Source organism: Galeopterus variegatus, unplaced genomic scaffold (assembly GCF_000696425.1).
Source record: "Galeopterus variegatus unplaced genomic scaffold, G_variegatus-3.0.2 Scaffold1841, whole genome shotgun sequence".
NCBI classification, from domain to species: domain Eukaryota; kingdom Metazoa; phylum Chordata; class Mammalia; order Dermoptera; family Cynocephalidae; genus Galeopterus; species Galeopterus variegatus.
In genome coordinates, this window is record NW_007727952.1 from 198,533 (window position 1) to 217,719 (window position 19,187).

Consider the following 19,187-nt stretch of genomic DNA (forward strand, 5'->3'; position numbering starts at 1 on the left):
ATCAGACCCACATACATCTTCTTTTCCCTTCATACCTACCTGGCCTGGCCTCTGAGACCTCATACTCTTTTCATATTTGTCTAGTCTGAAATCAAAGACCAAAAACCTTTCTTCCAGTGAAATCTCTCTCTTCCTCCATCTTAATAATCCTTTTATTTTTCTTTAAATTTTCACTACTCCTCTTCCAGAAATAAGACCAAATCCTGTGAGGGTACTTCAAAAGTTCGTGGAAAAATAGACTGAAAAGATAATACAAATCTTTCTATGAACTTTTTCAAGTACCCCCATATGTTGTTTTGTTGTTGTTTTTAATTAGTTCTTCTCTGATTCCTTCAGCAAACCTGATTGTCAGAGTTACAATGTTATAGACATGGGCATTTTTAATTGCTTTCTTGAGTCTTTGGGTTTGTTTAATTATCTCTCTATCTTAACAAGAAAATGGTATATAATAAAGGTTTATAATGGTTCATAATAATTCCCACTGCTTTTGATCTCTTCATTGGAAAGAATATATCACCCGTTGTTGCTAAAGCCACAATATGAGTCTCCAAAATTCAACTTCGTGGTCAAGGTTTGTATAATTAGCCAAAGGAGTACAAAGGTTACAATTCCAGAGCCTCCTTGAGATGGTTTGAGGTAATTCTCTAGAACTTATGGATAAGCCTCATGACCTGAGATATGGGTCCCTCCACATTCTTATCTCTTGATCTCATGATATAGTTCACAATGACAGTAAGAGACTGGCCAGACATGGCCCATTTTAGGCTTACACAAAGTTCACACACACGTGCGCTCAAGAGTGGAATTTAGCTTCTTTTGAGGTTTGAGGCTCAGACTGAAAACGTGGCTGAAAAACACAGCTGAACAAAAAGTTATTTCATCCACCAATGCCTTACCCAAAAAGCATTTATATCTGAGATTCTGTCCATTTTGAGAGGAGACCAAAAAACATGTATTTGGTGAGCTAATCTCTATCTTTGCCTTAAGTGCAGCACTAGGTAACCTTTGCCTGTGTAGATTCAAGGTCAGCACAGAAGTTAGCACCCAAAAGCCTGTGAGATCTCGCTTACTGAGACCCTAGAAGCTCCAGTTTGCTAAAGCCTCCATCAATTAAAAAAAAATAACCCTGTGCCTGTTTAAAACAGCTGGCAACTATAAAAATAGTCACTCTACTCTGGGGACTTTAATAAGCTAATACAGTATATGTATTCCATACCTATTTATGTTATTTATGTATCTTCCTCAGACAGGTTGGAGGCAGCACCCTAGAATCAAGCTTCTGTAAGCTGCCAAAGTGAAAAAACCCAGGTGTGTCTGACTCTAAAGTGCGTGTTCAAAACCATAACCTTTCACTGCCTGAACTGTGGATGGAAGGAACTTTAGGGACTCTGCCATCCCCAAGACTTCACACTTTTAAAGGCCCCATGGTCACTGAGGCTAAGCATGGTTTTGTCCATCTCCAGATAATTAATGACATTGATAGCTAACACATATGGTGCAGTTTACAGTGTGCCGATTCTGACTTACTTCAGAAAAGGGTACCTCATGTAAGCCTCACTCAACCCCTTGATGACGAACCAAAGCTGCGAGAAGTTGAGACCAACACTGAGCCGTGGGCTGCTGGGATTTGAACACAGGCCGCGCTGCCGGCAAGACCCTGCCTCAATCCCTCCTCCCCACTGCTTGCCCGGCTACAGGAGCCCTGTGTGCTTTGGGATTTTATCAAAGCAACAAGAAGACACATCCAGAGTAGGTCCCTGAGGTGGAGGGGCATGGGCCCAGGGGTCCGCGAGGGCCCGCTCAGCTTTCAGGGGCAGGTGGCTCGAGCTGCCTCCGTCCACCTTGGGTCCAGTACCCGGGGCTTTGCCCAGTTGTCGTCTGGACGTTGTGTTGCTCTCTCTTCACTGCTTCATGCCTTTTGGACTTATTTTCCCTCTCTGTAGTGCCATGGAGGGATGGGACACCACTCTCCTTGCGGTGACCTAGCAAAAAATCCGAGGTCTTATCCAATGCGCTTTGCCCCGTTAGCCGCCTCCTTCCGGAGAGCCAGCCACGCGCGAGCCGCACCCACGAGGAAGGGCGCCACCGCGACCGCCACCCGCAGGTCTTTAAGGGGGAAGGGAGCACATCTGATGGGGGGGGGAGATGTTAGAGCGACGGTGAGAACGTCAGAAGTTGGGGTCGGTCTTTGAGACTGGACATGGGGACGGACGCCTCCCTACCCTTGTGGATGAGAGTCCCCGCCAGGAAATACGTAAGGGCTCCTACTGCGTTCCTGACAAAGCCAGCTCTGCCGCATCCCGAGGTCCTCTTCCTGAAGAGCTCGACGGCGCGGCGCGCAGGGCGGGCGGTGACAGCGGCACCGCGGAGGTGGACATGCCGCTGCCCGCCCCTCTCTCCACACCTGCCCCTCCCGCTGCCCCTCGGCTCCGCTCCGAGACAGGGCGCGCCGGGCACCTCCGCAGGACGCGGGGTGAGGACAGCTTCCCAGGAAGGCTGCCGCCACCGTGCACGGAGGAGCCCGACACACACCCACCCTCAGTCCGTGCTTATGGACACTCCCGGGAGACAACCCAGGGTCTCGACACACAGTGCAGAGAAGCTCCAAGTTGTGATAGGTCCGGGGATACACTTTGAGGAGCCCCCCAGGTGGACTTAAAATGTGGAGGGAGCATGAGCCCTCACACAGCTCCTAGAAGACTGGGAGCAGACTTGTGGGTCTTGACCTACCCCAACAAATCCTCGCTGGTGGGGCTGCTGGGTGGAGGTCGCAGAATAGTTGCTGACTGGTGCCTCAGCCTGAAGGCTGCAAGGGGCAATCCGGACTCCCAAAGTAGGCAGAGCCACCTGCTGCAAACCACCAATGTGTTTGCATCCACCCGCCCCGATGGCGACAGGTGAGTTTTCAGGTCTCTAGTCTGGTAACAGAAAGGACACACTTTGCTCTTGAACTGGTGGTTAATGTATTGGCCTCTACAGCATCGCCTTTTCCCAAGGGCATAGCTTGTCATTATGCACCTTTCCAGAAGCTAATTAATTTTCACTGCAGAGAGTGGACTTGAGAGGAAAACAGCCTTTCATTGCAGAAGGCAAGATTTGAGGGAGGCCAAGGGAAAAGTGTATGCTGTTTCAAATTAAATTGGGAATAGGTGAACTGGAAACCCTGCCCGGGGCCTGACATCCTGAGGCTTTGCCAGCTTCTGTGAGGGAAGTCAGGGAACATCTTTCCAGGACATCTTGAGCAACTAAGTAAAGACCTATTTGGACTCCTGCCTGCTGCCCTTTCCCTGCATCATCGGAGTTGGCAGGAGTTGGCATCCTGCCTCACGTCCGATTCCTATTGCCAGTGGTGTGAGCATGTGTGTGTGTGTGTGTGTGTGTGTGTGTGTGTGTGTGTGTGTGTGTGTGTGTCAGAGAGAGAGAAAAAGAGACAGGGACAGAGAGATTGAGAGGGAGAGCGAGTCACCAAGTGAGAGCAGAAGTTTCTCCCCTTCTCCAGGCCTCCAGTCCCACGTACACACTTGCTCCACCAGGACATCTCTACCTGCCCAACTGTCACGTAGGGAGATGGCGTAAGCAGGGACAGGGACCTGAGGTGTCAGATGCTGCGGGTGAGGAGGAGGGACAGAAAAGGTTACACCTATAAGAAATTATCAGTGGTCAGTGGTTCTGACTCTGGAGAGAGTTTCCAGGAAATTAATGCAGAATGTTTACATTTCAGAAGAAACCCACACTCAGCCCCAGAGACAGATGATCCAGGAAGGCCAGAGCCGAGCCAAGGTTGGGCATTCTGCAAGTGTGTGTACGTCAAGAGTGGGGCAGAGTTCATGGCAACCTCATCCCCTCGCCCACCCACTCCCTATCCCTGAAGCTTGAGCAGCAGGTGAATAAAGACCCCAAGTCCCAAGTCTCAGTGACAATGTTGGGGACTCCTAGGGCATACAGCCGAAACCACTTGGCTTCCACTCCTCTGCGTGAGAAGCTGTGCTCTCTGAGACCAGGGGTGAATGAGGACTAGAAGGATGATGATGAGGAGGAGAAGGGGTTGAACTCACTGCGATTCAGAACCACAACCAAACACTCTCTCTTGCATCCCTTTGAGAGGTCAAGCTCTGTTGTCTGAAGGTTCTGACATTTTGGGCTTTCACCCTGAGCTTCTGGGGGACTCTAGGATGAACAAGCAGGGCTGCCTCCCACACAGGAAAACTAAAACATCAGCTTGGCATCTGGGCAGACCACCACGGGAGAGGCTGCTGCAAGGGCATCTGCTTGGCCACCCTCTGTCCTCTGACTCCCAGGCCAGTGGGCCACCAATCAGCTCTCCTTTCTCCTCCTACCAGTAAGTCTTCTCTGAGTGTGAGAAGCACACACATTGCTTCGTTTATCCTTTACTGAGCCCTACCATGTGCCAGGCCCCATGAGAGTTGCTGAGAATACAGAGAATCTGGGGTAGCAACAAACACATACCACAGCCTTGCAGTAAGTGCTGCAACAGAGGCATGAACAAGGGGTGGCGGAGCACAGAAGACTTCCTGGAAGAGGTGACATTTGGACTGGGTCTTCGGTGATTTAAGTAGAAGATTGCTAGGCACCTGAAGGGGGAAAGACATGCTAGGCAGTGGTAACTGTACATGCAGACACAGAGACAAGAAAGAGCAGGATGAGTCCAGGAAGTACAAGTGGCTTGTGTGACCAGAGCACGGGTGTGCATGGGTGGTGGCAGCATAAAGGCCAGGGAGGGAGGGAGGTGGGACCCGACCCCTCTGGGTTAAGGGGCTTGCCAAGGCATCGGGACTTGACCCAGGCAGTGACAGGGGGTTGGGGAAAGTTCTAAATAAGACAGTAGTATAACCAGAGTTGTACTTTAGAAACATCACTGAGACCCAGAGTCAAGGATGGGCTGGAGAGGAACGAGACTCCAGAGACAAGTGCAGGTAGGAGGCACGTAGGAGGCCCTTGCAACAGACCAGGCAAAAAATGAAAAGGGTATGAATCAAGGCAGCAGCAGCAGCAGTAGGGGAAAAAGAAAAAGACATATCAGGGAGGTTTTAAGGGGTTGGAAGGTTAGGGTTTAGTCACCATTTGGATATGGGGTTGAGGGAGAGGGAGGAAGCTAGACTGACTCCCAGGTTTCTGGCTTAGGTAACCGGGTGAGAGGTGCTAGGGAGAGGCAACAGAGAATAGAGCAGAATTGGGGGAAGGTCTGAGTTTGAGGCACAGCATGTCCAGGTGGAGATACCAATAGGCGGTCGTAAACCCGAGTTAGGAAAGAGGTCTGGGTGTGGGACATAAATATGGAGGCATCAGCGCAGCTGATAGGCGAGGCCACGGGCAAGGACGGAAGCACTGGCGGGAGTGCGAGTGGCGTTGGGTGCAGCTTCCACCTCCACCCCACTGTGCTGCAGAGCCCCCGAGAACTAGCGAAGGCTCACTGCACTCTAAACCCTCGTGCTACACGCAGGAAGTGAGACTTGGGTCCCTGGTGCTCCCTGGGGCAGGGACAGTGCAGGAAGGATGCTCGCACCAGCATTCACTCTTCTGAAATAACCGCATCTGGTCACTGTCCTTTACTACCTGGGGCTTAAGACCTGGGCCAGAGAACCAATGGCCCAAAAGGCTGAGGAGAAACCAGAAGCTGCCTGCTCTCAGGCCAGGCTGCTGGGTCAGTGTGGAGAGGACTAAGGCCACTCAGCAGCTGTGCTGGAACAGCCATGTGGACATGGGCAAAGCAGAATGTCCCGACTGGTTAGCAAGGAAAGCTCAGCCCTGGAACAGTCTCCAGGTCCCTTTGTTACAAATAGCAGGGTCTCCTGCCTTCTCCCTCAGGACTCCCAGGCGGTGAGCCCATGTACTCCAAGCAGAATGTTCCAAGTGATGGGAAGGGGCTGATAGTGTCCTCACAAAGCACCCAAGTGGCATCCCAAGTTGTCTTTACTTTTCCAGAGGTGCTGAGGGAAGAAGGCAGTGGGAACTATCTGGCCCCACCTAACTTTCCCAGTGGCCTGGCACCCTGGGGATTTACCCAGTCAGGGCGCCGAAATGCCCAGCCCTGCCTCCCTCCCCTCAGCCCTGCGAGACCCGAATGGCCCTGAGACCTGAGAGCCTGCCACCCACGGCCACACAGGATCTGGCAGGCAGAAGGAAGCCCGTGGAGCTTTTTCTGGTTGTTTTATTTGAAAACCCTAGGATGTGTCCCCTCCCTCACCACACCCACCCCCCTCCCCCCACCCCAGGACATGATGATGCCACACGCACACACAAGGCTGCGAGCTGCACACAGGAACAGGGGGCTGCGCTCGCGACAACACTGAAAAAATATACATTATATATGATATACCCAGGACCCCACACCCCCTCCCATCCTAGTCACAACCTAGCCACAACCGGGTCATGGAGGAAAGGGTGGGGCTGCAGGACTTCAGGACTGCAAGGTCAGGAGGGGGAAGAGGTTCAAATGGAAGGAAACTGGGAAAGGTGGAGGAGCAGGGATCCCCAGAGTGAAATGGAAACAGAGGTGTGGGGGATCGTAAGAGAAGCAGGGAAGGCCCAGCTGAGGGAGCCCCGGGAGAAAGGCCTCCTGAAGACAGGAGGAGAGAAGGGGAGAGCAGAGGGCTTCCTTCAGTCCCACGCCCAGCCTAGCCATCGCTACTGACGCCACCCCGTCCCAAATACATTACACAGCTGGGGGGCTGCAGGGACACAGGCATGGGTGAGCTAAGGGGGCAGCTGCCATGGGGGGCAGAAAAGGCAGCCAGTCATCCAGCCACCTTTCCAACCCAGCCATCCCGGCCACAAGGAGCACACCCGGGGAATGACATCCCCGAGGCGAGGGAGGGAGGTGGCGGGGGTGGAGGAGGACGTGAGGGGCAGACTGGGTTTCAAGATTAAAGTAGGGCTCCTTCTGAAGATCTCTCCCTCTTGGCCTCTCTTCTTGCAGAGTGTCCTTCTCCCTTTTCTGGGTGTGTCTCTGTCTCCTCACCAGGGCAGAATTCTCTCTGTTTGGGGAGGGGTGTAGGCCTTAGTAGCGGTGTGGGGGGGTCTCGATGATGCGTCTTTCGTCACTGCTGGGGGAGTCAGCCGCCTCGGAGTCACTGCTGTCCTCATCCTCCTGCTGGCCACCGGCAGCCCCCGCCACACAGGCCTGCCGGTTCTGGTAGGACTGGAGAGGAGAAGGGATCAGTGGCCTGCACCCACCCTAGGGACTCTCCTTCGGGGGCTACTGTCCCTGGCTCCTTCCCCGCCTCCCACCTCCTACCCAGCCTGAACTCTTCTCCTTCCAGCTCATCGTGGCTCTGCTAAGAGCTTTCGCCCAGGGCCTGCCCCTCACTAGGAGTCTTTGTGGTGTACATTACAGCTGAACCTTGACTCGTTCCCCAGGGCCACTCACCTCCATGGGGTTCACAATAATGGTGAGAGCTGAGTCATCCCAGAAGAGGTCCGGGTCCTTGGGGTCACTGGGGGCCCCGGGGGGCCCGCCGGTTCCAGAGACTCGGTGGTGAAGGGAGTGGATGCGCACTAGGCCCAGAATGACCATGAGCACCAGGAAGCCCACACACACCACGATGATGAGAGTCGCGGCACTCGGGACCACTGCAGGGAGAGCGTGGAGGTGAGCAGAGCGTGGCCCGGCACGCCTGGGGACTCTCGGACACAGGGAGGAGTGGCAGAGGGGCCCTGGGGTAAAGGCGGACCAAGCAGAGGGAATCCTGGAGTAAGAGAGGACAGCATCCATGGTGGCCCAGAGAGGGGAATAACCTGAGAAGTCAGAAGAGAAACAGAGCCTGCCGGGAAGGGCAGGAGATAGGAGGGGGAGGGGAGCAGAGCGGCTGCTGCAAGGAGCAAAGGGGGACGGGGATGTGCAAAGGGAGTCAAGGGCAGAGGCAGGAGAGTGGCCCCTGGCCCAGCGCAAGGACTGGAATCTGCCCATGTCATTCTGCCTGTGCCTTCCCCAGAGACCACTCAGCCTAGGAAAGAGGCACCCAGTGCCCAGCAGGGGAAGTAGAGAGACAGCCACATGGGCTTGACTGGCACAGGAAGAGAAGCAGCCTCCAAGCCTGGCCTGGCTGCCACGAAGGAGGTGCTGGCACCCAAGGCTGGGGACAGGTCCAAAGGGCAAGGAGCAGCCCCTTCACTTACCACCTGGACTGAGCTCACTCCTGCTCCGTGACACCTCCCTTCTCCTGGTGGGCTTACGGCTCCTGGTGGGCTGGGGCTTCTGCTCCTCCCCAATCTCCCCACGTGGTGCACCTGCCTCCCCGCTGGCCCTCCCATGCCTCCAGCCCTGCAGCCTCACTTTGACGCCCCGGCTCAGGGGTTCCTGGACCCTGAAGGGCACATGCACTCTCACCCGGACCTTAGAGCTGATGGCGGCAAAGCACATGTGCATGCACAGGCACATGCCCAGGAAGGCCATGTGGGCACACAGCTGGACAAAGGCCGCCACACCCCACACCCGAGCCAGGCCTCTGCCGGCCCACACACTGGCCCGCACCAGCCACCTGGCAGCCTGCTCACACAGCAGGATTAAAGGAATGCATCTGAGCGTCTGCAGCAAGGCACAGTAGAGCTGCACGTGCAGCGCCACCCAGCTCCCTGCCAGCTGCGCAGACCAGGCAATTGCCTGAAGCAAGACGTAAACACCACAGAGGTGGGCTGTAAGGGCCACAGAGCAAGCAGAGGTGAGCACAATCCGGCTCCCCTTCCACACACATGCACACAGTGCTCGGAGCATTACTAGGAGAGCCCACAGCCCCAGGAACAGCAGGTGGAGGCAGAGACCCCACACACGCACCCCCAGGCCCAGTGCCTTTTCGGACAGCTGGTTCACTACACCCCACGTGGCGCTCACCTGGCCACTGTGTGTGTGCACAGCAGCTCAACCCTGGGTAGTCTCCTCACCAAGGGACTATTCTATGTATGTATGGCCCTAACACACGCACACACACACACAAACACACACACACATGCATGTTACATTCCAAACCAGCCCCAAATTTACCTCCAGCCTGAGACTTACGTGACAAGAGACAGGAACAGAGCGTAGAGAAGCACACAGCACAGGAGCCCCCCACACCTCCTGCTGCAGACCCCTCCTCCCAGCAGCTGGCACACTGAGGCTGCCACACACTCTGAGCCAACCAGGAATGTGGAGAGTGCCCTGCCTGGGCAGGCCTGCCAGCCACACCTTCCTGAGGCTGCCATGATGGCTCTCTGCCAAGTTGGTCCCCATCCTGACCTGACCCATAGCTCACTTGGGCCACTCGCCAATCACAGCTGACTCTGCTGGGGCGGGGCAGGCAGGTCCCTTGGGCACTGGCTCCAAGGCAAAGATGGGACCGGCTGGATCAGCATTTCTCAACTGCCTGGGCATGGGGGAGGAGGGTAGAAGGGGACAGAGCTGCCCTTTCTGCCCATCTGTAGGAAATAGTCCCTCTCAGGTCTTCAGGTCAGTGAACTAGACCCAGGGGCAGTGACCCCACCAGCAGATGGCCCCTGTGGCTAAGCTCAGGCTCTAGAAGGAGTGGCAATCCCAACCCTCAGAGTAGAGGCCAAAGCAGGTGAACTTGCTCTATCTATGGGCACAACAATGGCAAGCCAGATCTCAGGTTTGTGCCTTAAATCAATGCGTTGTGCCTCTGAGCCCCTGGCCTGGTGAGGGAAACAACAAATTGAGTGCCAGGAATAAGAAATGGTCACAAGAAAGACAAAATGCAGATACTCTACCTGTAGGTAAACAAGTCTGGTTAATTAGTTTACAATGAGCCGGGAGGCCAGGGAGATGGGAAGATTTTTAAATTAGTTACAGACAAAAATCAAGAATTTAGAAAGTACTGTCAATCTCTCTTGCTACATTAAATGTGAGCAGTTACTCTGGCCTTGACTGACCTCCAGAGACAACATTAAGGGGTGTTTTAGCTAATGACCCATGTGATTGTAAAGACACCACAGAAAGCCCTGTCCACAGCACCGCACGGTGCCTTCTTTGTGAAGAGCCTCAATCGTGCAGGACATGATCAGAAGGAAAAAAAAGAGCCATGGCAGAGACCTCTTTCTTTTTTTTTTTTTAAAAAGATGACCGGTAAGGGGATCTTAACCCTTGACTTGGTGTTGTCAGCACCACGCTCTCCCAAGTGAGTGAACCGGCCATCCCTATATAGGATCCGAACCCGTGGCCTTGGTGTTATCAGCACCGCACTCTACCGAGTGAGCCACAGGCCGGCCCACAGAGACCTCTTTCTTTTTTTTTTTTTAAAAAGATGACCGGTAAGGGGATCTTAACCCTTGACTTGGTGTTGTCAGCACCACGCTCTCCCAAGTGAGTGAACCGGCCATCCCTATATAGGATCCGAACCCGTGGCCTTGGTGTTATCAGCACCGCACTCTACCGAGTGAGCCACAGGCCGGCCCACAGAGACCTCTTTCTGCTCTCAGTCCCAGGGCTTCTCTTGAAATACCGGTTGACTCCTATCATATGACTTTCATAACTGCTCAGGTTTCCTTTTGCTTTAGCTACCAGAAGCTCAGAGTCAAAATTCAGACCCACCATAGCAACTGCATGGTATCTCATAGTTTGTATTTTATGAACTGACTTTATTCCTCGGCTTCATCTTATTCTTCTTTCATTATCCCTTCCTCCTTACTTCCTAATTCATTCTCTTTTTAATTCTATTGTTTTATAGGTCTTTCTGCGAAGCTTCACATACTTGTAGGAAACAAAGTGGAGAAACGGTTCCCAAACTTTGCTGCACATTGGAATCACATGGGGACCTTTAAAAAGCAGATACCTGGCCCCCAGCGCCAGACATTCTGATTTCATTGGTATGGGGTGTAACTTAGGCACCAAGAGTTGTTTAAACTCCCCAGGCGATTCTGTTGTGCATCAGTGTTTGGGATGACTAGATAAATAATGGCTTCATCATTTTGTCTTGACCTTCTCGCCTATTCTCCCTAACTATAAACAACCCTAACCACCCATCCACTCCCAATTCTCAAATTCTCATTCTCTCTCATGACCAGCCAAAATCCTTCTGCCCTTCAAGGTCCAAGCTCAAACTCTACATGTGCACAAAACCTTCCCTGACTGTCCCAATTCACTCTGATCTCTCTTTTCTGTTGCACTAATGTGCTTCAGAGAAATCAGCGTCTGTTCCATTGGAGGGGATTGTATCTCTCACTGCTTCTGTATGTTTAGAGTAGTTTGACACTGTGAAACCATAATTCTGCAACATCACTCTTGGGGTTGGGAGGTAAAAGGGAGGGAACACCTTGAGGAGCCAGAAAAGGCGTACAGAAGAGGTTTTAGCAAGTGGGTCACCTGGTTAGCTCAGTCAATGTCAGTCACCACTGCCCTCAGGTGAACTATGAATTCAGTACCCTATTCAGGCCAAAATAAAGGAAGATGCAAAGGCAGCAGATGCAAAGGCAGACTGCTGCTGTCAACTGAAACCTCAGAGGGAAATGTGGTTGGCCTGGAAGTTAGCTCAGAACAGAGGATGGGGAGGCTGGGCTTCACTATGAGGAGGTGAAGCAATGGTGTCCTTACAAGCACCAGAGCACCCCGTGCAGCTCAGGGGAAGGGGGGTCAGACAGGCTGCCTTTTGGGCCAGTCAGTGCAGGGTAGCTGGACACTAGGGAGAGGGTGCTCTGGGGTAGTTAGAATAAGGACTCCCTCGCTGGGGCCTCATACCAAAGAAAATAAGAATTGAGACTCTCATCAGGCCCAGCAACACTTGGATCTACCTTGAGCCTCATCAGAGTAGCAGGACCCAGTATCCAACCCAGAAAAGGTTGAATGGGATGACTTCTAAGGAAAGAACTGGAGAAAGAGCTATGGAATCATTTGAAGAAAAAAATATATAGCTGGCAGCAAGATTAAAAAAACCAGGTTTAGTTTGCTAACATATCTCTATCAATTAAACATTGTGAGAAGTTTCTTGGAAGCTTTGCAACTTGGTTCTGCCATATACTCCCTCCTCATCCCGACTTTTATCCACTTTGCTGTAGTGAATCTACACTGAAAAAGGCCTCCGTAGTCATTTTCAGAGAGAGCAAGGAAGAAGGGAGCCAGTCCCAGGGAAAAGAAAACAAAAGAGACAGTGCTGGTGGTGGTCACTGCACGAGGAGAGAAAACCAGACTGATTCCCTGGGGCACCAGGGGAGCTGGCCTCAGTCACAGAAGACCTGGAAAGCCCCTCAGGAGCTCTCCCAAATTAGGCACAACTCTAAAGTAACAAGCCTAATTTAAAAGAAGAAGAAAAAGCATTAAACATGTAGGGAGGGCACAGACGGCCACAGTTAGTGCACAGGCTCTGGAATTATGCTGCCTGAGTTTGAATTCTGGCTTTTCCCACTTTCTAGCTGTGTGGTCTTGGAAAAGGTACTTGACCTCTCTATGCCTCCACTTCCTTGCATTTAAAGGTGATAATTCTAGTATCTACTTTATTTGGTGTTTGTGATGGCTAAATGAGTTAATATGTGTAAATCCCATTAGCACCGTGCCTGGCACATGATGAGCACACCCTGTGTTTATTGTTCTTATTATTACCATTTCATGTATTGAAATGAGTGCTTACTTTCATGGTAGTTTCAGTGACCATGAACTTCTTCCAAGAAAGCATTTGTGGAACCCTTAGGGAACTGCCTTCAAAACATGTGACACACCTTTTGACTTTTTTCAAAAGTGACAAATCTGTGGCTTTTAAGACTGGGTTCTATGTTTAAAAACTTAAAATGATATCCAGAGCCAACTCTGACAAAGGTGGATGATGAAGTTGGTTAATACTGAACCAGGCCAAATACAAGGTGTGTCCAAAAAGTAACAAAAATGAATGCACCTCATAAATTGGCTTTGAAAGCAATTGTAAAAAGGGATTTCAAAAATCACCTTCAGCAACATCAGCATCATTTTGCAGTTTTTATTATTTATTTATTTATTTATTTATTTAAAAAGATGACCGGTAAGGGGATCTTAACCCTTGACTTGGTGTTGTCAGCACCACGCTCAGCCAGTGAGTGAACCGGCCATCCCTATATGGGATCCGAACCTGTGGCCTTGGTGTTATCAGCACCGCACTCTACCGAGTGAGCCACGGGCCGGCCTTGCAGTTTTTAATAATGTGGGAGAATACTTGTTTTATAATATTAGGTATAAATATCAGGTTACAAAATAGTTTGATCCCAACTTTGTTAAAAAATAGGCACTGAGGGCCGGCCCGGTGGCGCACTGGATAGTGTGCCGCTTGGGAAGCGTGGCGGCGCTCCCGCCCGAGGGTTCGGATCCCACATACAGACCGGTTCCCGCTCACTGGCTGAGTGAGGCGCGGGAGCAACACCGAGGGTTGCAATCCCGTTGCCGGTCCCCAGTCCGGTACGGGGGCAACACTGAGGGTTGCGATCCGTTGCTGGACACGGAAAAAGACAAAAGACAAAAAAAAAAAAAAAAAAAAATAGGCACTGAAAAGACTGGAACATAATATACGATATTAACAGTGGTCTCTTCTCTGTGGTGGAATTACAGCTGATATTTCTTCCTTGTGCTTGTATTTTCCAGTTTTTCTACCACTAAGCAACTCTTAAATTGGAAAGTGAAACTGCATTACTGGTAAACAACCATGGCCAGGGGACAAGATTGCTTTGAAGGGCACCACTCCATCTGTATGTAATACTTTGCATATGTGCATATTTTGTTTTAGAAATACTCTTATGACTTTATAGACAGCACAAAATTACACATGTAATAGTACCAACATGCTCTTTGATAGGGACTGTATCTATTCTATAATTCTTATATATCTCAAATAGCATCTTAGAACAGTACTAGTACACATTAGGTGTTTAATAAATACTTAATAGCTTCACTACAGAGAATCCCTATGTCCAGAGCTAATTTGATATTGTTTGGAGGAGGAGGGCTGCACAAATAACAAAGATGCCTAAACCCCATACTGACTTTATGATCCCAGGCATAAGTGCCCCCACGATGACACAAGGCTCGCATTCTCTGTAAGGGAAAGTTTATCCAGAGGGGTAAAGTGATCGGCCCACAGCTGTTAACTAAGGCAGATACTGTAGGAGAGAGAACCCACTGCTCGCACGGGAGGGGAGGATGCCTGTGCCCAGCCCACTCACCTGCTGCCCGCCCCTCTCTACCCAGCCTCACTCAGCCTTACATACTGGAGTTTCGGTGGGAGCTGGCCAGGCTGTGTCCAGCCATCTCAGGAGGAGGCTGGTGCCCACGGTGCAGGAACTGCTGGGAGCTGAGCACGTGGCTGGGGTGGGCAACCCTGTTCATGCTGTGCAGGACGTTGACCTGGGCAGAGGGAGGGCTCCGTGGGCACACATGCTTCTCTCCCCAGCTCCTACCCCACCTCTCTAAAGCCCAGCTCCATCTCAACTACAGCCCCTCATCTCCTCCTCCACCACCCGCCACGAGGTCTAGGAGTCCTCCCCGCTGCAATGCCCACGCCCACCAACTATCAGTTGAGTTCACTCTACGCTGGCTCATGGCCGGGGGCTGTGGAAGGAAGGAGACTCCCTGGGTACCTCCACGATGAATTCATTGCTGGAATAACGACCATTCATTTCGGAGCAAGAAAGCCGGAATTTCCTGGCATAGAGGGCAGCTCCGTGTCGCAGCCGGTAACGAGCCTGCCTCAGGATTTCTTCGTACACAGTGATGCTCTCCACCCCTGGGGTCGAGGAAGCAGCTCAGCGCAGGGGCCAGGGCAGGGCCTCTCCCAGACCCCCAATGACACCCACACAAGGCTGCACGCTCTACAGGGGTGTGACCTGAGCCCTCAGAGAAAGGGATGCTGCCCTCTCTCTACCCGCGCCCGCCCTGCCTGACTGGCACAGAGCCCCGATGCTCCGCTTCCCACTCTGCCCTCCTCTCACAGCTCTGTGGCTTCTGGTAGGAAGAGGAAGAAGCAAATAAGGACATCGGGCGAGTCAGAGGGGAGATGGCAAGCAGGAGGGAAACTGAGAGGGGGGAAATACAGAAGTCCTCAGTGAGGCCCTGGAAGGAAATGGAAACAGGAGGGAACTGCATCTTCTCCCATCCTCGCTCCTGGGCATTCAGAGATTAGCACCTTCCTCTGGGAATGACCAAGTCATCACTCCCCACTACTCATCAAGACATGAGCACTGAACTTACAGCTCTGGTGTGTATGGGAGATTAACGAGCTAGAAGATAGAGAGGATGACCAGGACCAAACAGCTAGAGGGCTAGAAAGGGTTGGAGAAGATGAGCCAAAGGGAAGCGGGAGGAGAGGCATAAAGGCTACCAGGAGTGGAGGCGAGCCCGGCTATCACGAGAGCGGGAAGAGAGGAACGTTTGCAGCCTAAAGCCCAGGGCGCCTCCCTAGGGGAGATCCGGAAGCCAGAGGATCCTCCAAGGTGCAAAACGGCACTTAGCCACATCCCTGGGCCAGGGAGGAGAGCCCTCTGGGCTCCCTAGGTGCTTAATCATGGGAAGGGGCATACACGGAAAAAGAGGGCCCCACTAACCAGCAATGGTGAGGTAGGCAGACATGTTGGTGAGCTCCAGCCCATGCTGCTGCAAAGATGCCGTGTCCAGGAGCAGGCTTTCCCGTTCCGGGTCCAGGTCATCCCCCACCAGAGAAATTTCACAGCCGTCCAGGTTGTGCACGATCTCATCCGACATGCGTGTGTCTGTCACTGGGTGGAGGACAGTAAGGGTCTGGGTCAGAGCTGAAGAGCCCACTGACATTCTGAGACCCAGCCATGGGTCTCTTCCTCCCCTTCTAGGGTCATTCCTTAAGGGAAGTCAGCATCAGTTTCAAGATCATCATTGTATGACATTCACGGGCCTCCCTCTTGCTCTACTTCTTAAGGATCTGCCGTGCTAGTCAAGCAAACTCAGGATAAAGTCACTCTCCACTTCTAGCCCCAGGCTCCCTTCCTCATTCTGGTTCCAGACATGGGCCCCTTTTCTGCATGGTGTCACTCCCCGAGTCATCCCTACCTGTGCCCTGCCAACTCTCATCCTTTTTGGTCTCCACCTGGTGAGAAATGGAGCAAGTGATTTGAAGATCGGGGAACAAAGGGACCCCCTCGGGTCCCTCAAAGTCCACAGCTGGACGGGCAAAATGAGCAGTGCCACTCAGTAGGATCTGGGGGGCATCAGGCTGGAGGACCACCACGTAGCCCTCCACTTCAGGGATCGAGACACAGGATTCTTCACTGAAGCACCTGCGTGAGAAAGGAGAGGGAGGCAGCTTGTGACCCCAGCACCCCCTGCCTTTAGATCTATCTTCTTTTCCATCGCTCTGTGCTTCCACCTATACAATAGAGCACCTCATGTCAGGGAGGGTGAGAGGAGGAGAGGGGCAGTGTTTCTGCATCCCAACCCCTCTGGCAAAGCTGGATAGGGAGATATCTCTTCCTGGTGGGACATCACTGTGGGAAAAGGTCTGGGATAGAAGGTCAGGCAACCCCAACCTGTTGGCGTAATCCCATCATCAGTGCCTTACCCCAGGATTATGGAACATCTATAAATTATATTTTAATAAAATATAAAACAAACTGAAGTGACAAAAATGTATAGACACAGTTCTTTACTCAGGAGATAAAACATACATGGGTTCAGTACAATATCTGGTACATATGTACCCAAAATACCCAACAATAAAAGTGGGCTGGGGGTGGGGTCTATCTAAGGATGTCCCCCTCCTTTTTGGTGCATCTTCCATTCCTTTCAATGTCAGAGAAACACACTTTGGCAGGTGAGGTCATCTGATCACCTGAGACCTAGATCCACTGTCCCATGAAGCCTGATTGATTTGGGTGCCAGGACAAACTATCTGTAGGGGACCGAGCTGGGCCGGACAAACCAACAGCACAGCCACTCAGGAACTACGCTCCCAGGATCACTTCTAGTCCCACCCTCTGCCAGCAATAACGACACCTCACAATCACATGGCATTTGCTGGTTTATGAAGCATTTTGCCTATAATATCTCATTACAACCTTATTTTAATACTGTAGGATAGGGATAAGAAACTAAAGCTCCTAGATCAAGTGTCTGGGCCACACAAGGAATATGTGACTGAGTCGAGGCTTAAACCCATTCTTCTCATTCCAAGTCCACTGACCTTTCCACTAAACCACAGCTACCATCTGGGGCCTGGGTTTGCACTAGAGAAATTTATTTGTAAAGAAGTCTCCCTTTGAACAAGAAGTCTTCACAATGGAGTTAGTAATTCAGGAGCAGCGACACTATTCCATATGCTTGTGCTAATTAAAATGATTTTGCTGAGAGGATTGTAATTATTAGCACTCTGGGCATGCCTAACTTGACTGTTGGAGCCAAAAGGGAGAAGGCATAACCTCAGCAGGTAAGATGAGCTCAGAGTCCCTGAGTTACCAACGCCCATGATGTGCGGAGTTCCTGTGCCACACGGAGTGGGGCCTATGACAACCTGCACTGTCATCCAGAGAGGCCCAGATCAAAGCCTCTTGGAAAACAACCCCAGCTGACCCTGGGAGCATAGGCTCCAACAGACATTCCAGCACAGCGAGCAATGCAGTGCTGCTGTTCTGGGCGACCCAAGGGGAGCAGGAGACTGTCCCCGACCCAAAGGCATAAGGATCTCGGGGAGAGATTAGATAGAGCATACAAACCTTAAAACAAGGGGAAATATTGTCACCGCAATTTGAGTGGAACAAACAAAAATCCATGCAGGTTCAGAGGAGGGAGAGGTCATTTCTGGCTTGGGTGGGAGTGAGGTGATTGGAAAAGGAAAGTAGGAATAATCAGGAAAAGCAGCAGGTGAGCTAGCTTTGAAGGAGGCCAGGACTCCAGGCAGAAGGTGACTGTGGAGGGATGGTGAGGAGGACACTAGGGGAGTAGAGGGCATCAGGCAGGAAGGGCAGGCAGGCGCCAGATGGCGGGGGCTTTGAATACCCTGAGAATTCACAGCTGTATGTGACGGGCAAGAGGAAGCCACTGACATCTCTTCTATCAAGGAAGTGTGATGAAAAAACTCTGGCTTAAGATCCCTCAACAAGCCTCAAGGTGGAGGGTAAACTAAAGTTAGGAGGCTAGAGATAGGTCAACTAGTTAGCAGGCCAGGGTAATAGGCCAGGTGAGAGCTTGGACTAGAGGAAAAAGGAAAGACAGATTCCAGACACCAGCACAGAGACAGGATCTAGGCGACCTGGCAACTGATGGACGTGGAGGGTAAAGACAGAGAGGAATCAAAGATGACTCAGAGGTTTCAAGCCTGGGTGACTGCAGGAGATATGCCATTACAGAATTAGAGGATTCAGCAGGGGGCCAGTTTGGGCACTGAAGTTGATTATTTCAGCATTAGTTCTTTTGGCTGAGGTGCTGACAGAACTTCTAGACAGAGGTTACAGCAAGCAGGTAGAAATTCGAGAGCCGTGGAAAGAGGACAAAGCTAGAGAAAAAGAAGTGTTATCTGCCTGTTCAGGGGTGAATGCCATGAGTAGATAGGCTTGCCAAGAAAGAAACCTACAAAAGAAAACAAAACCTTAAGGAGAACATACATTTAGGTACTACGAAATAGTTGCATAAATCTGGCTTTAAATGGACAGGGGTCCGAGAACTGAAACTTGGAAGCTAGGGAACACAAGGACACGTGCAAGGACATGCATCAAAGAAACGGAGGTGCTGCTAGGTCTCTCTGTGGCACACGCAAGTGCACATGCGCACACGCACACACACCCCTCTATGTTTTCTCCCATGACCTCAGGGAAGGGTTAGGGTAGAGGCAAGCATGTGGTAGCCCTAGAAACGGAGAAACAAGGGATCTCTTTCCTAACCTCATAAAGAAAGCATCGAGGTCCCTTTTCTCCACTAAAGGACCCAGGGCAGGTTCCAAGCCCTTGGATAAGCCTCTATCCTCAGCATGAAAGAGGTAGAAGGAATTCAAACAAGCCAGTCGATAAAGAGGATGTCACCTCCTCCCCTTGAGGGGACTCACCTTGCAGAGCTCCACCCTAGGCCAAAAACAGAACCCTCCCTTCTCACATGGCTCTTGAGCACACCTATGAGGCAATTCCTTGGTCTCTGAGGGATTAAGCCATTCATGGCTGGATGACAGCCCTTTACCTACTAGAGTTCTGACTAGAACATGGTGGGGGGGGGGGGGTGCATACTCAGCTCTCAGCTACACCTACATGACCTCATCTGCCCGTGACCTTCT

The 19,187-nt window shown here is 51.6% G+C and overlaps 2 protein-coding genes across 5 annotated transcripts in view; both read right to left on the reverse strand.

Annotated features, from left to right (window-relative positions):
• Positions 1-6,145: 6,145 nt before the first annotated feature.
• CLSTN3 (calsyntenin 3) overlaps positions 6,146-19,187 on the reverse strand; it is a 26,969-nt gene continuing 13,927 nt past the window's right edge. For all 4 annotated transcript variants that reach the window (XM_008579248.1, XM_008579247.1, XM_008579246.1 and 1 more), the window contains exons 13-18: positions 15,983-16,209; positions 15,505-15,675; positions 14,542-14,687; positions 14,173-14,308; positions 7,388-7,590; positions 6,146-7,159 (exon numbers count right to left, since the gene is read on the reverse strand). In XM_008579248.1, the coding sequence (XP_008577470.1) occupies positions 7,019-7,159; positions 7,388-7,590; positions 14,173-14,308; positions 14,542-14,687; positions 15,505-15,675; positions 15,983-16,209 (1,024 nt within the window). In that variant the 3' untranslated portion in view covers positions 6,146-7,018. The remainder of the gene's footprint in view (positions 7,160-7,387; positions 7,591-14,172; positions 14,309-14,541; positions 14,688-15,504; positions 15,676-15,982; positions 16,210-19,187) is intronic.
• On the reverse strand, positions 7,598-9,012 carry LOC103595771. The gene has a single exon (XM_008579243.1). The coding sequence runs from the start codon at positions 8,729-8,731 to the stop codon at positions 8,129-8,131; it is 603 nt and encodes a 200-aa protein (XP_008577465.1). The 5' UTR covers positions 8,732-9,012; the 3' UTR covers positions 7,598-8,128.